This window comes from Pygoscelis adeliae, unplaced genomic scaffold (assembly GCF_000699105.1).
Source record: "Pygoscelis adeliae isolate BGI_AS28 unplaced genomic scaffold, ASM69910v1 Scaffold175, whole genome shotgun sequence".
Classification (NCBI taxonomy): Eukaryota; Metazoa; Chordata; class Aves; order Sphenisciformes; family Spheniscidae; genus Pygoscelis; species Pygoscelis adeliae.
Window position 1 is genome coordinate 2,570,231 of NW_008824941.1, and position 11,217 is coordinate 2,581,447.

Genomic DNA, 11,217 nt, shown 5'->3' on the forward strand with positions numbered 1-11,217 from the left:
GCAGAATGCAGGGAGATGAAAAGGAAACCAAGAGAGCATAAAGGGGAAAAATACAAATAGAAAGTACGTTTGTAGAGAGGTGTGTAGTCAGGAGGAAAAAGCAGGGAAGTGGAAGACCTAGTAAATTAGTAAATAAAAGGGAAAGGGAGAAGAGAGTATGGTGATGGATGGTGAAGGAACAGGGAAAGCTGTAGACAGGACAACTTGACCCCTGGGCAAAAAGACTTTGTTTTGTTTTCATAAGACCTGGGGCTTAATTTCCAGTTTTGCTGAGCTTTCACGGAGATGTGAAAAGGGAGCGAGAGAAATGTAGAAAGCCTCGGATAATCACAGAAAATAAACATATCAGTGCTCATATGTAGTCTTGCATAAATGCCTGCATCAAATGCAAGAGAACGTGTATCTAGAGATCAAGAGAATGTAAGAGAACTAAGGTTGAGATAGCCACGCTGGGAGAGCAAGACAATGATAAAAAATGATGTGCTATTTTTAGTAGCATGCTTTCAAGTGGATGCAGGCATATAAGAGTTCTGACAAATTGGTAGTGGAGTGGAATTTGGGAACAAGTAAATTCAATGGATTTTAACCTCGATCGGGAAAATAACATTTGTAGAAGTTTGTATAAGCTGTGATAAATTCAAGTCTTTAACCTGGTAAATATTTTTTAGGACTGCTTTGGGTTTTTTTGTTTGGGTTTTTGGTTGTTTTGTTTTGTGGGGTTTTTTTTAGAAGTTGTCACAGCAAGGAATATGTTCATCTGTGAAGTATCAGGAAAGTTCCAAGTTTTTGTAATCTTGACCATTTAAAACACTCTGGCCTAGACTTAGCTTGTTTACATTCAGCTGCAATAACTACTTACTTTAATCACACCTAATCTTGGAAACCATCTATCTACAGAGGATTGCGTATTTGTTTTATAATACTTAATTTTTCTGTAATTACATGTAACAAGCTGTGTTCCTGTGCTTAGCAATGGCTTTGGGGCACGGTGGGAAGAAACTGATGGTAAATGGATAATTCCTGGCTTCTTGTGTACAAACTTCTCAAGCTGCTTTATCTGTTTTAATCCAAAAGCAGCCGTTAGAATCGAAGTCTAATCCCAAAGCTGTGTTGATGCAAATGATCTGCATGCCAAAAAGAGCCACTTGTGTGAAGAAGGATAAAAAAGTGGGCCTCAAGATGGATTTTGTTTTGCAATAGCTGCTTAAGTATGTAAACTTGGTCGTCTTAAAAAGAATGAGAAAATCTTTGTATACCATTGGATAATCATAAATGTTTTTGTGCTATTCTTTCTTTCTAGATTTGAACATGGAATTCAACCCATCAGATCATCCACGGGCCAGTACGATATTTCTCAGTAAATCACAAACAGATGGTAGGTTACTGAATTTATTACAGTATTTGCTATTGTGGTTATCTCTAAACCCTTTGTTAGAATGTATGTGATAGTCTTTTAGTATATAATTCCTGTTGCAAAAAAAGAGGCTTTTATGGGCATCATGTTAGAGTTGAAAGAAGTCATACCTTTAGTTAATTATGTTGTCAGATCAGTAGTAGAAGGTACAGGTTTGAGTCCTGTCATGTCCTGAAATTGTAAGTTCCAAGTAGTCGTTGTATCAGAACTACAAATATGGATAAAGCTTAATATAATTATATTTTTAAAATATTTTCCCTAAATCCAAAATTTTCTGTGTAGCTGTTTGTTGTTTTTTTTTAAACTCTGAACGTTAGGCCAAGCTTCTGGGAAATGTGTGGGGAGTATTTTCTTGAGAAAATGCCAGTTTTTACATTAGCTAAGAAGGCAGTCTACAGTTTTCCTCTGATATAGCTGAATACTGTAAATGAGCTCAGTACTAGATTTGAATAACAAAACAACCCCCATCCCACCCAAACATTCTCTCTTCTGCTCTCATTATGGATTTGATGTAATCATATATTTGTCTGGAGTATTTTTTTTATTCATAGACAAATGATCCCTCTGGAATTACATCTGTTAAGCAAGCCTCTTGATAGAGTTAGTAGAATAGAAGCCATTTATTCTGTCTCTTTCATTCCCTGTTGGACATGTATGACATGTTGTTTTAGAAGTAGATGAATAATCCATGCAAAACACATTATTTTCTAGAAAGACTTTCAAAGCAGTTTCTACATTGTAATTCTGACTGTTCAGTATGAATTCTTTGTCCTTCTTTCTGCTGCCTATGAATGCCATTTTTAATTTACATAGTAAATTGCAGTGTCAAACACATCACTTAAAAATAATGTAGTTTTCACTTACTATATATTTTTTGCTAATTTTTGAGCATGACTAGAACAAAGAGGAGATATACATTTAGGCCCTAATTGAAGAGTTGATTATGTGAGTACCTCTTTTGCCCTTCAGATTGTCCTTCTGAATTCAACCCTGGTTCTGTCAATGCCTTATTATGTGGTTTTTCGATGTGATTTACCATTCTAATCTGGTTTGGTAGTCTGTAAATTGAATATGATAATATTGCCATAGTACACTGTATTATGAAGATTGATGTCTATTTTCTAGTGGTTTTATAGTGTTTTGAGACTATATAATCCCATATGGATACTACATGTTTCTCATTACAGATTGTTGAAAAAAAGGACAAATAAAATCCCTAAACTAAAAAAAAAAAATTTTAGTTCAACAACTAAAATTTTGATCAGACCTGATGGTTATTCTTACTTGTAGTAATAGTGGTTAATTTATTACACTATGTAGTTAATTGTAAGCATTTTTTAAAATGGCAGTTTACACCCATGCTAGAGTTGGCCTATGAGACTTTGTTCTAGTTTAAGTCATACGTAGAACATATTTTTGAGTGAGAACAATGTATTTAGTGAAACAATATAGAAACGTTATAAACAGAAGTGTAAGATCTGTTCAGCTATCCTTGATCACGGTGGAAAAAATACATAGTCTATCTTGCTTGTACAAAAGAATAAAGATTCTGCAAACATTTATCTGTTGATGTATTGACAAGAACCATCCCGTTCCGGTGGGACAACTCACAGTAGTAAGCATTTTGCTCGGCTGTACTTTGGTCCCGTTGTGGAACCAAGTGAGCTGTAGGAGTTACCACACTAATCAAGGATGTTGCCTAACACCAAAATGCAATAAAATGCTTGTTAAGGTTTTTTTAGGGTGTGTAGGGTTGTATTCTGACAGCCTGCTGTGGAGCCTAGGGGACCCCCAAGACTTCTTATGTTAATGTAGAAGGGGGAGAGCTGAGCTGGCAATGTTGAGAATGCCGAACTTGGGCATGTAACTACCTCTCTCCCTTACTTGTATGGTGTTGGGCTGGCAAACCTTCCTGTTGACTACAGGTGAAAATATTTCTGTAGACCAGAACTGCAGACATTTAAAATATACATATTAGAGAGCTGAGGGACATCAGGACTCAAGGTTTCATCCAGGATCTGGCTGTGACTTGAGTGTTCACCACGTGTTTCTACAGCAGGAAAGGGCCAAGTCCGTAAGTACGTACTAGAGTGACTTGGCAACGTTACCTTCAGGCAGTTCCACAGTTGGCTTTCTAGTAGCCCTGTACTCTTTCAACCTCACTGGTAATCTTGTAGTACTGTCCTGGCATAGGAGCTGAGCTTGACCTGCTTGTGATCAACATGTGAGTGAAGAGCAACAGGCTGACTACCCCAAATATAATGAGACAGGACGTGGCATCTCTGGATATTACGTGGTCTGAATTTCCCATTGTTCTCTGAAGCTCGGATGCCATGCTAAGCATCTAAATCTGTCCTGTCCTTCTTAGTCAGTAGTCTGAATGCATCCTTTATTACCTGAGAGTTCAATGAATCTGCAGAAAAGTTGAAGACACAATAAGTATTAATTTGATTCCTAACTAAAGTAGCTTTTCTAAATGTTTCCAACTCTTTGTGGGAATTTTCTAGGTGCTGAATCTTACATGAGTAAGATGTTTAGGGAGCTAGTAAAGAATATCACCTTTTATGTCTTTAACTTCTATGAATGCTTTTTGCAAGTTCTCCCTTGTTTGCTGAGTTTGGCCTGTAAGCAGGATGGGCTAGGTGACTGAAAAGCCATGGACTGTTTAGTGTGTGGTTGTGGTTAAGCCAGGGTTTCCAAACCTTAGCACTCCAATAATGTAACTTCCTTTCCTTAAAACAGCAAGAGGGCAACGGTTTCTACTTCAGGGTGGTGGTAACGGTCTTTCCTGTGAGTGGGTTACAGCTGTCCACCTCTCCTAACTTACGTTAGGCTTTACACATTCAATGTACTGGTTAAATTTTGCAGTATCAGTGCAACAATGGGCTTCAGACAAGGAGGATTTTGAAATTATATTTATATAGTAGATAGAAGTGAAGTAAGCTGCACTTACTCTTTAATGTTAACTAGGACCAGTCTCCTGTCTCAGATAAAACAAAAAGAAATTATTTACAAACTCCCAAAATGTGAGATGTTTTTATTGATGTAATCCTCAAGGATTTTGTCTTCAATCCTGATATGGGTAACGTTAAGATAGTCTATAGAAATTGCACAAAGAAAGTTTCTATTACAGCTCAATGAAAAATACATACATACATATACACACACACATACATATATGTGTGTATGTGTGTGTGTATTTCCTCACTCCCTTTTATTTCAGGGTAATATATTTTCCTACTACTGCAAAAGTTCAACAAGAACAATTGAAAGTGCCTGCAGAAATAGGAACAGGTCATTGACCTTAAAGTGAGGTAAACTAAGACAATTTGGCAGCATTTGTCTCCACTTGAAGAGTTCCATTCCAACTTTAAAGTTCTAAAATGTTAGAAAGAAAATAGAAGTTTGTTGAATTGTTTAAACTGACTCCAAATCTGTTCAGCTTCATTTCATCAAAACCCCATGCTTGAAAGCCAAAAGCCTGGCGTTGCAGTTAGGAGTTTATCCTACAAAATGACAGTTAATTATAACACTGCGGTCTGGTGTGCTGAAGGCCATACTGTGCTGTGGGAGCAGCGCAAAGAATCTTTAAACTGACTGAAGCCAAGTGATGGAATTGCCTCTTCACAGTCATTTTAGCGTGGCAGAAGTGGCCTTTTGCCTTGTGCAATAATTGTCTTTCCCTTGTTTAAAGGGAGGGTTGTGATCACGAAAGAGAGTGGTTGTGACAAAATGGGTTTCTGCTATGCCCGATTCCCCGTCGGCATATGTTCTGGAAAGAGTTGAGCCTTACGCTATGGCAGAGTGGGCCAGAAGCACAAAAGCACAGCTGCCGCCTTGTAGTCCCTCACCGGAGAATCCAGGCTAACTGAATTTCTGTTATATGGGGAAAATAAGGGAAAGGAGGTCAACGTGGTGCTTAGAAGAACGTGCAGCACAAGCAGTGCTTGAGCAGGGAGAAGTGAGGGGTGTGTATAAATACATTAATATATTCTTCTGGAGATTGGAAATAGCAAATGGGAATGAGCTGTGAGTGATATTCTTGCTTTGGTAAATAGGTGATTGTACTTTCATGGGGAATTGAATAATGGATACAAGGGAAAATACAGAATAGAAAAACTAAGGTAGGGGAAAAAAGGTGATTAAAATGGAATTTGGAGTGTATGTGCAGGCTGTCTTTATAGGATTTTGTCCATAAGAACTTTGTATGCGGTATAATTGTTTGTGATTAAAACACTGTTAAATACTTAACTGTGTTCAAAATTTTGCAGTTAATAGGTGTTAATTTTCAGTTATGTACTCTATTAGGTTTACATGCCGCTTATCAGAATTGTTTACTGCCTGTATATTGCTATATGCAATACTAGACAAATACTTTGGCTATTCTTAGAAGTGAGTATCTACCATCATTTTGTTGTTTCCCTTTAGATTACTTATGTCCCTTGCTGATGATAAATGCAGTGTGTGGAACTTAAGTGTAGTGCAGTGTTTTAGCAGGATTTCAAGCAGTTTAACCATTTACTAGACGATCAGAATTTTCCTGCTCTTCCTGTTTAATTCTGTTTCTTATACAATGTCCGTAATTGTGGATCTGAGCATGTGCTAAGTGACATGGCTAACATCTGTCATGTGTGATTCTCCTTTCTGCTCCCTGGGAGGAAAATTATGTAAGGATTTTTAAAAGTTTTTTCTTATTTTCTTTTCATTTTATGTCTGCATTAAACACAATTATTTCACAGTATTCACACATACAGCCTTGTTTATGTGAGATTGCTTGCTTATAAAAAAATCACAAATGGCTTCTCATCCAACAGGGAATGGACAGGCTATCCCACCATTATGAACACCCTTATTTTACTAAGTGCATTGGGTTGCTTAGCTTTTAAATCATGGTGCACCAAAGTGCATTTAATCACCTACAGCATGAAACCATTATTATTTTAATCCTGCAGTTTGATTTATGTGTTAGTTGCCTCCAGACTTGTCTCCTAAATGCTGTGGTATTTTCACTGGAACAGAGCTCCACAGGCTCTCTATGGGGTGAGTTAATTGGGAAAGTGCTTAAAAAAATTAAATAGAGTATATTTAATCAGCTGTAATAAGCATTTGCCTGACAATTAAGACTCTCTACATCTATCTCCCTTGTTGTTGCTGTTTACTTTCTGAATATTTTGGCTAATTGTGGCTTTGACTTGCAACCCTTGCTTGTGGGGACTGGTTCATACTCACCAAAGTAATATATTTTCATTGTTCTATCTGACATGAATAATAGTTTCAGGCTTGCACCTGATCATTATAGAAGGCAGTGATGTAATGCATATGGTTTCAAGGCTGCTCTATGGGAGTTAGTGCACAGTAAGCTATGATGAGAATTTGCTAATTCCATGGTATAGCTATTTAGGTGCTTTCATACCTGCAAGGTAGTATAGGCCACTTTGCAGCAAGGTACCTTGCACGAAGGCACTGGTGGCTCAGGAGTACTCACACAGAGAACTGCTGAAGGATGGCTAATCCATTGCTAACTTGGACTGTAGCTTACTGCATATTAACTTTCCCATGCGGACCAACGCCTGGTGAAGTACCCAAATGGATGAGAATTTTAATCCATCACCACACTAGTGAGCATAAATGCCTTTATGCATACAGATATATGTTCCTTCTGTGTTTGATATATAACTATACTTGATTAGTGCAAAAGCAATTATAATGTTGCACATAGATAGCCTCCTGTTCTTTTTATTATAAATGGTATGTAAGAAGCTTAATCGGGAAAAATAGTCATGTAATATTTCTATCATATTTTGTGTTTTTGCAGTGAGAGAAAAACGCAAGAGTCTCTATATAAACCACGTAAGTGAAAATGCCTCGCTATGCAGCTTTCTCCTTGTTGTTACCTATTATAGAGTAAATAAGAGTTACCACACATGATTTCCATATTGGTGAGAGAGTGCTGATGCTTCACATGTCTGTTCTGCATCAGGATCCAGAAGTATAGGTCTCGGCTATTGAGTTAGTGGAATGGATCTGTTGGTTTGAAGACAGTATCATGCTCACAACCAGTGTACGTAGGTAACTGGTACCTGGGACAAAGAGCTGCACACATTAGTATGATTTTTAAAATTATTACAAAAACTCTCAAAACTTTAAATTGCATTTTTATGCAAGTTTGCTTTGGGAGAGAGCTGCAGCATTTGAAGTTTACACAGAAGTTCTGAAGTGCCTGACCAGTGTTGGTGCAATGTAAATGTGGATTGACATGTGGTACATGCCAAGTGCGAAGATGGGTTTTTGATACGCTTGTGTACCCCGGGCATTCTTCAGTTCAGTTCTCTTCTGTTTGAATCAAATTCCTGGTGAAGCTGAGAGCAAATCCCCTGTAGCCTGCTTTGGGTACGGGAGACCAGGCTCTTTGCCCCAGTTAGAATTGTTTGTACTGCTGAAGCACCTGGAACCAGTGCAGTTCCCAGGATGTTAAGCCTTGTGCTGAAATATTTGGAGTCATGTCTCAGTAAAATTGAGGAGGGGAAGAACTAATTGTCTCCCAAATGGTATTTGCCTTTAGGGTGAAATGGGGAGACGTTCTGAAACTTTTCTCGATCTGGAGATACAGGCCATAATTTCATGAATCATTTTTAAGCCGGTACAGCTGCTGAAAGAAGCAGATGTGGTTTATAGCCTCTGCATCCCTTTGTGCTGGGGCGAACGTTTGTGCAGCTCCAGGTAAACTGGTGCACGAATGCAGGTAGATTCAGCACGGCTAAAAGCTAAAATGGATCTGTTCCTAAACGTGATTCACTTCAGGGCTTGCATCTGCAGAAAGGGAGGGAGACATGGAGGCAGGAATGAGCCGCTGAGTGGGGTGAGAAGGCAGGACTGCTTCATTTGTTGGCAGAAATGGATTGTGCAGAGTGTTTCTGAAACTAAACCTAGCTTCAAAAACAAGCTGAGATTTTCACAGTTTCCCAAGAGTTAAGATTTTGAGAAAGTCATGAAATACAGTGAAGCTCATAAAAGCCTTGAAGTTAGCTCCACCAGGCTAGCAGATATTCTGAGTGCTTCCCACCTTCTATTCCCCTGTAAAACATTTCCATTGTTTACAGTGCCTGTGAGGGTGGTTTGCAGTGCAGTTGTATTGTTATAAAATTACTTGTAAAGTTAATGCACTGGGTTCCTCTAAACTTAATAATGTGTGCTCAGTAACTTCCAGCAGTCTTTCTAGCCTCAAACTTGGAGGGTTCAGTGCAAAAAAAAAGAATATATAGACACTGCAAAATAAGGAATTAACTGAGTTTCTGTGTTCACCTTGTGTCATGGATGAAATTCTCACGTGTCCTGAATCATTTCATGTCATGTGAAAGATGTGTTCTGCATTAGGGAGACTGTGAGTGGATTCATCTGGCAGATTGCACAAAGATAACTATTGCAAATGCTGCTGGAAGCACACTATTGCAAACCCTGGTACAAAATATTTTTAGGCAATGCTGGAGTTGTTGCAGAAAAGGGTAGAATGATCATATCACTGAGGAGTTGTGTTGCTGGGAGCTCAGTGTAGCAGCTCAAGCAGTTGATACCCTAAGTGCTAAACCTCTTCCTGATTTCCTTTTTTTTTTTTTTTTTTAAGTATCATTCAAAGCATTGGCTAAGGTTGCAGCAATGTAAACTTCCCCCAATAGTCTGGTTTACTGCTACCTTAAGGCTGACTTCTTTGTACTTATAAAGTACTTCTTCTGAATTACAAAGCTAAAAATAACCTTTATGAAGCTGAAGTCCTTACCATTGCTTTCTCTGTGTGTGTCCTTACAAGACAGTTAAGTGTTTTAGCCAATACTCATAGATAAGCTATATTTTCAAATGAGGCCTGTGATATTTAAGTTGTTACTGAGATGTATGGTTGACTTCAGCACACCTGTGAGTATCCATTCAGCACCTCCTAAATATTCATCTGCTACAGCTGACGCACAAACTGGTGATCATTTTTGAAGTGATTGCTGTGGCCTTTAACTGGGAACCATGTTTAGGTTTGTAGGCTGCAGGGAACCATCATAATTTTCCTAGACCGCCTTGTTTGAAGAAATTTGAGAAAATAGTTAGATATAATAATTGTATGTGACAAATTATGGGTAGTATTTACATGATAAGCAAATTTATGATATACCCCATTGGTTGATCAGTTCTTTTCCACCATTTTTCAGTGTGTGCTCAGTGAATTTCTAACAGGAGCTATTGCTACTCATCTGTTTCGTTGTTGATGTGAAGTTCTGGGTCCCCACATCTGCTCTGGAGGAAACAAGCCAGAGAACATAAATTTTGGAGCGTTGTTTTGTCTTCCTTTTACAAGAACTGCTCACCATAATGCAGCACACTTCTCTTTTGTGGTTTTTCCATAACGTCATCTTTTTTTTTTTTTCTTTTATAAGTCTTCTATACTTATTCTCCTTTTGTGACAAATAACCAACATGAGCAACAAAATATTTTTATCCTTTTGTGCAGTACCTTATTGGTTATTTTGCAGGCAGAGTTGAACATCTCCCAGATGATGAGGGTGGCTGGCTAGCAAGAGAAGTATCGAGAAATGTTGTGCTTTTTCTTCTTTAACTGCTTGTCTAGTTCTGTGTAGTAATAGATGAGAATAGTAGTTTATACAAATACGGTTTCAAAATGTTATGTATGAAAAAATTAATTAATTAATACTGACTCTTTTTCATTTAAAAATATACTTCCTCAGTATGATAATATCACTGTACTTTTTCTTCCTTGCTTGCTCTTTTTTGTAGAATATTTTAATTGGCTGAATAGTTTCCTTTCATCCCCAAATACAAATAGTGGGTTCCTGCTTTGATTTATTGTGCTTTGTCAAGGGCTGGCAGTTGCCAAGTTTCAGATTCACCTTGTCAGTAGGTGTGATGGAACAGCCAGCAGCTGTTCTTTTTTTTGGGGTGGGGAAGGCAAGGGGGAAGGAATGAAGTGGGGGTGAGAGGGTGCTATGGAGAAGCTGTCATCTCTCGGTCTCCCCACAGAGCCCAGGGAGACAGACAACAGGTTGGGGACGGTGCTGGATCCTTTGCATACCTACCTACAGCGTACCTGGTGTCTTGGCTTTCTTCCAGCCTATTTTAATTTCTAAGCAGTTGCAGCAGACTCTACTTCCCTTTCCCGTTGAACTGGCAGTAGTTGTTTTTTGTTATGGCTTTAATGCTGCTTCAGTGTGCACTTGTCTTTTCTTTTAATCTGCTTAGTCAAGCTGCTGAGGGGGATAAAGATGCAGACTGAGATAGAGGCATTTCCTTTTTCAGAGAGGAGAGATTGCATCAGTATCTCTGCCTGTACAAGGAAAGCAAACAGGAAGATATGTTTTATGTTTTTTGGGGGGGCGGGTGGAGGAAGAGTGAATTTTTTATTATCGTTTGCAGTAGCTAGTTCTTTGTACTGGGTGATTTTTTTTTTTTTTTTTACAGGGGAAAAGAGCAGGGCACGGGAGGGAAAAGTTGCTTATAAAAATAATACCTTATAAAAATAATATCTTCATCAATGACCTAGACAGTGGGATCGAGTGCACCCTCAGCAAGTTTGCAGATGACACCAAGCTGAGTGGTGCGGTCAACACGCCAGAGGGACGGGATGCCATGCAGAGGGACCTGGACAAGCTGGAGAAGTGGGCCTGTGTGAACCTCATGAGGTTCAACAAGGCCAAGTGCAAGGTCCTGCACCTGGGTCAGGGCAACCCCCAGTATCAATACAGGCTGGGGGATGAAGGGATTGAGAGCAGCCCTGCCGAGAAGGACTTGGGGCTACTGGTGGATGAA

At 38.7% G+C, this 11,217-nt stretch overlaps 1 protein-coding gene across 1 annotated transcript in view; it reads left to right on the plus strand.

Annotated features, from left to right (window-relative positions):
- The first annotated feature begins 1,302 nt into the window (after positions 1–1,302).
- Positions 1,303–11,217, plus strand: part of CCNY (cyclin Y) — a 56,468-nt gene continuing 46,553 nt past the window's right edge. The window contains exons 1-2 of the mRNA XM_009325543.1: positions 1,303–1,375; positions 7,230–7,264. Coding sequence (XP_009323818.1) covers positions 1,309–1,375; positions 7,230–7,264 — 102 coding nt within the window. The 5' untranslated portion in view covers positions 1,303–1,308. The remainder of the gene's footprint in view (positions 1,376–7,229; positions 7,265–11,217) is intronic.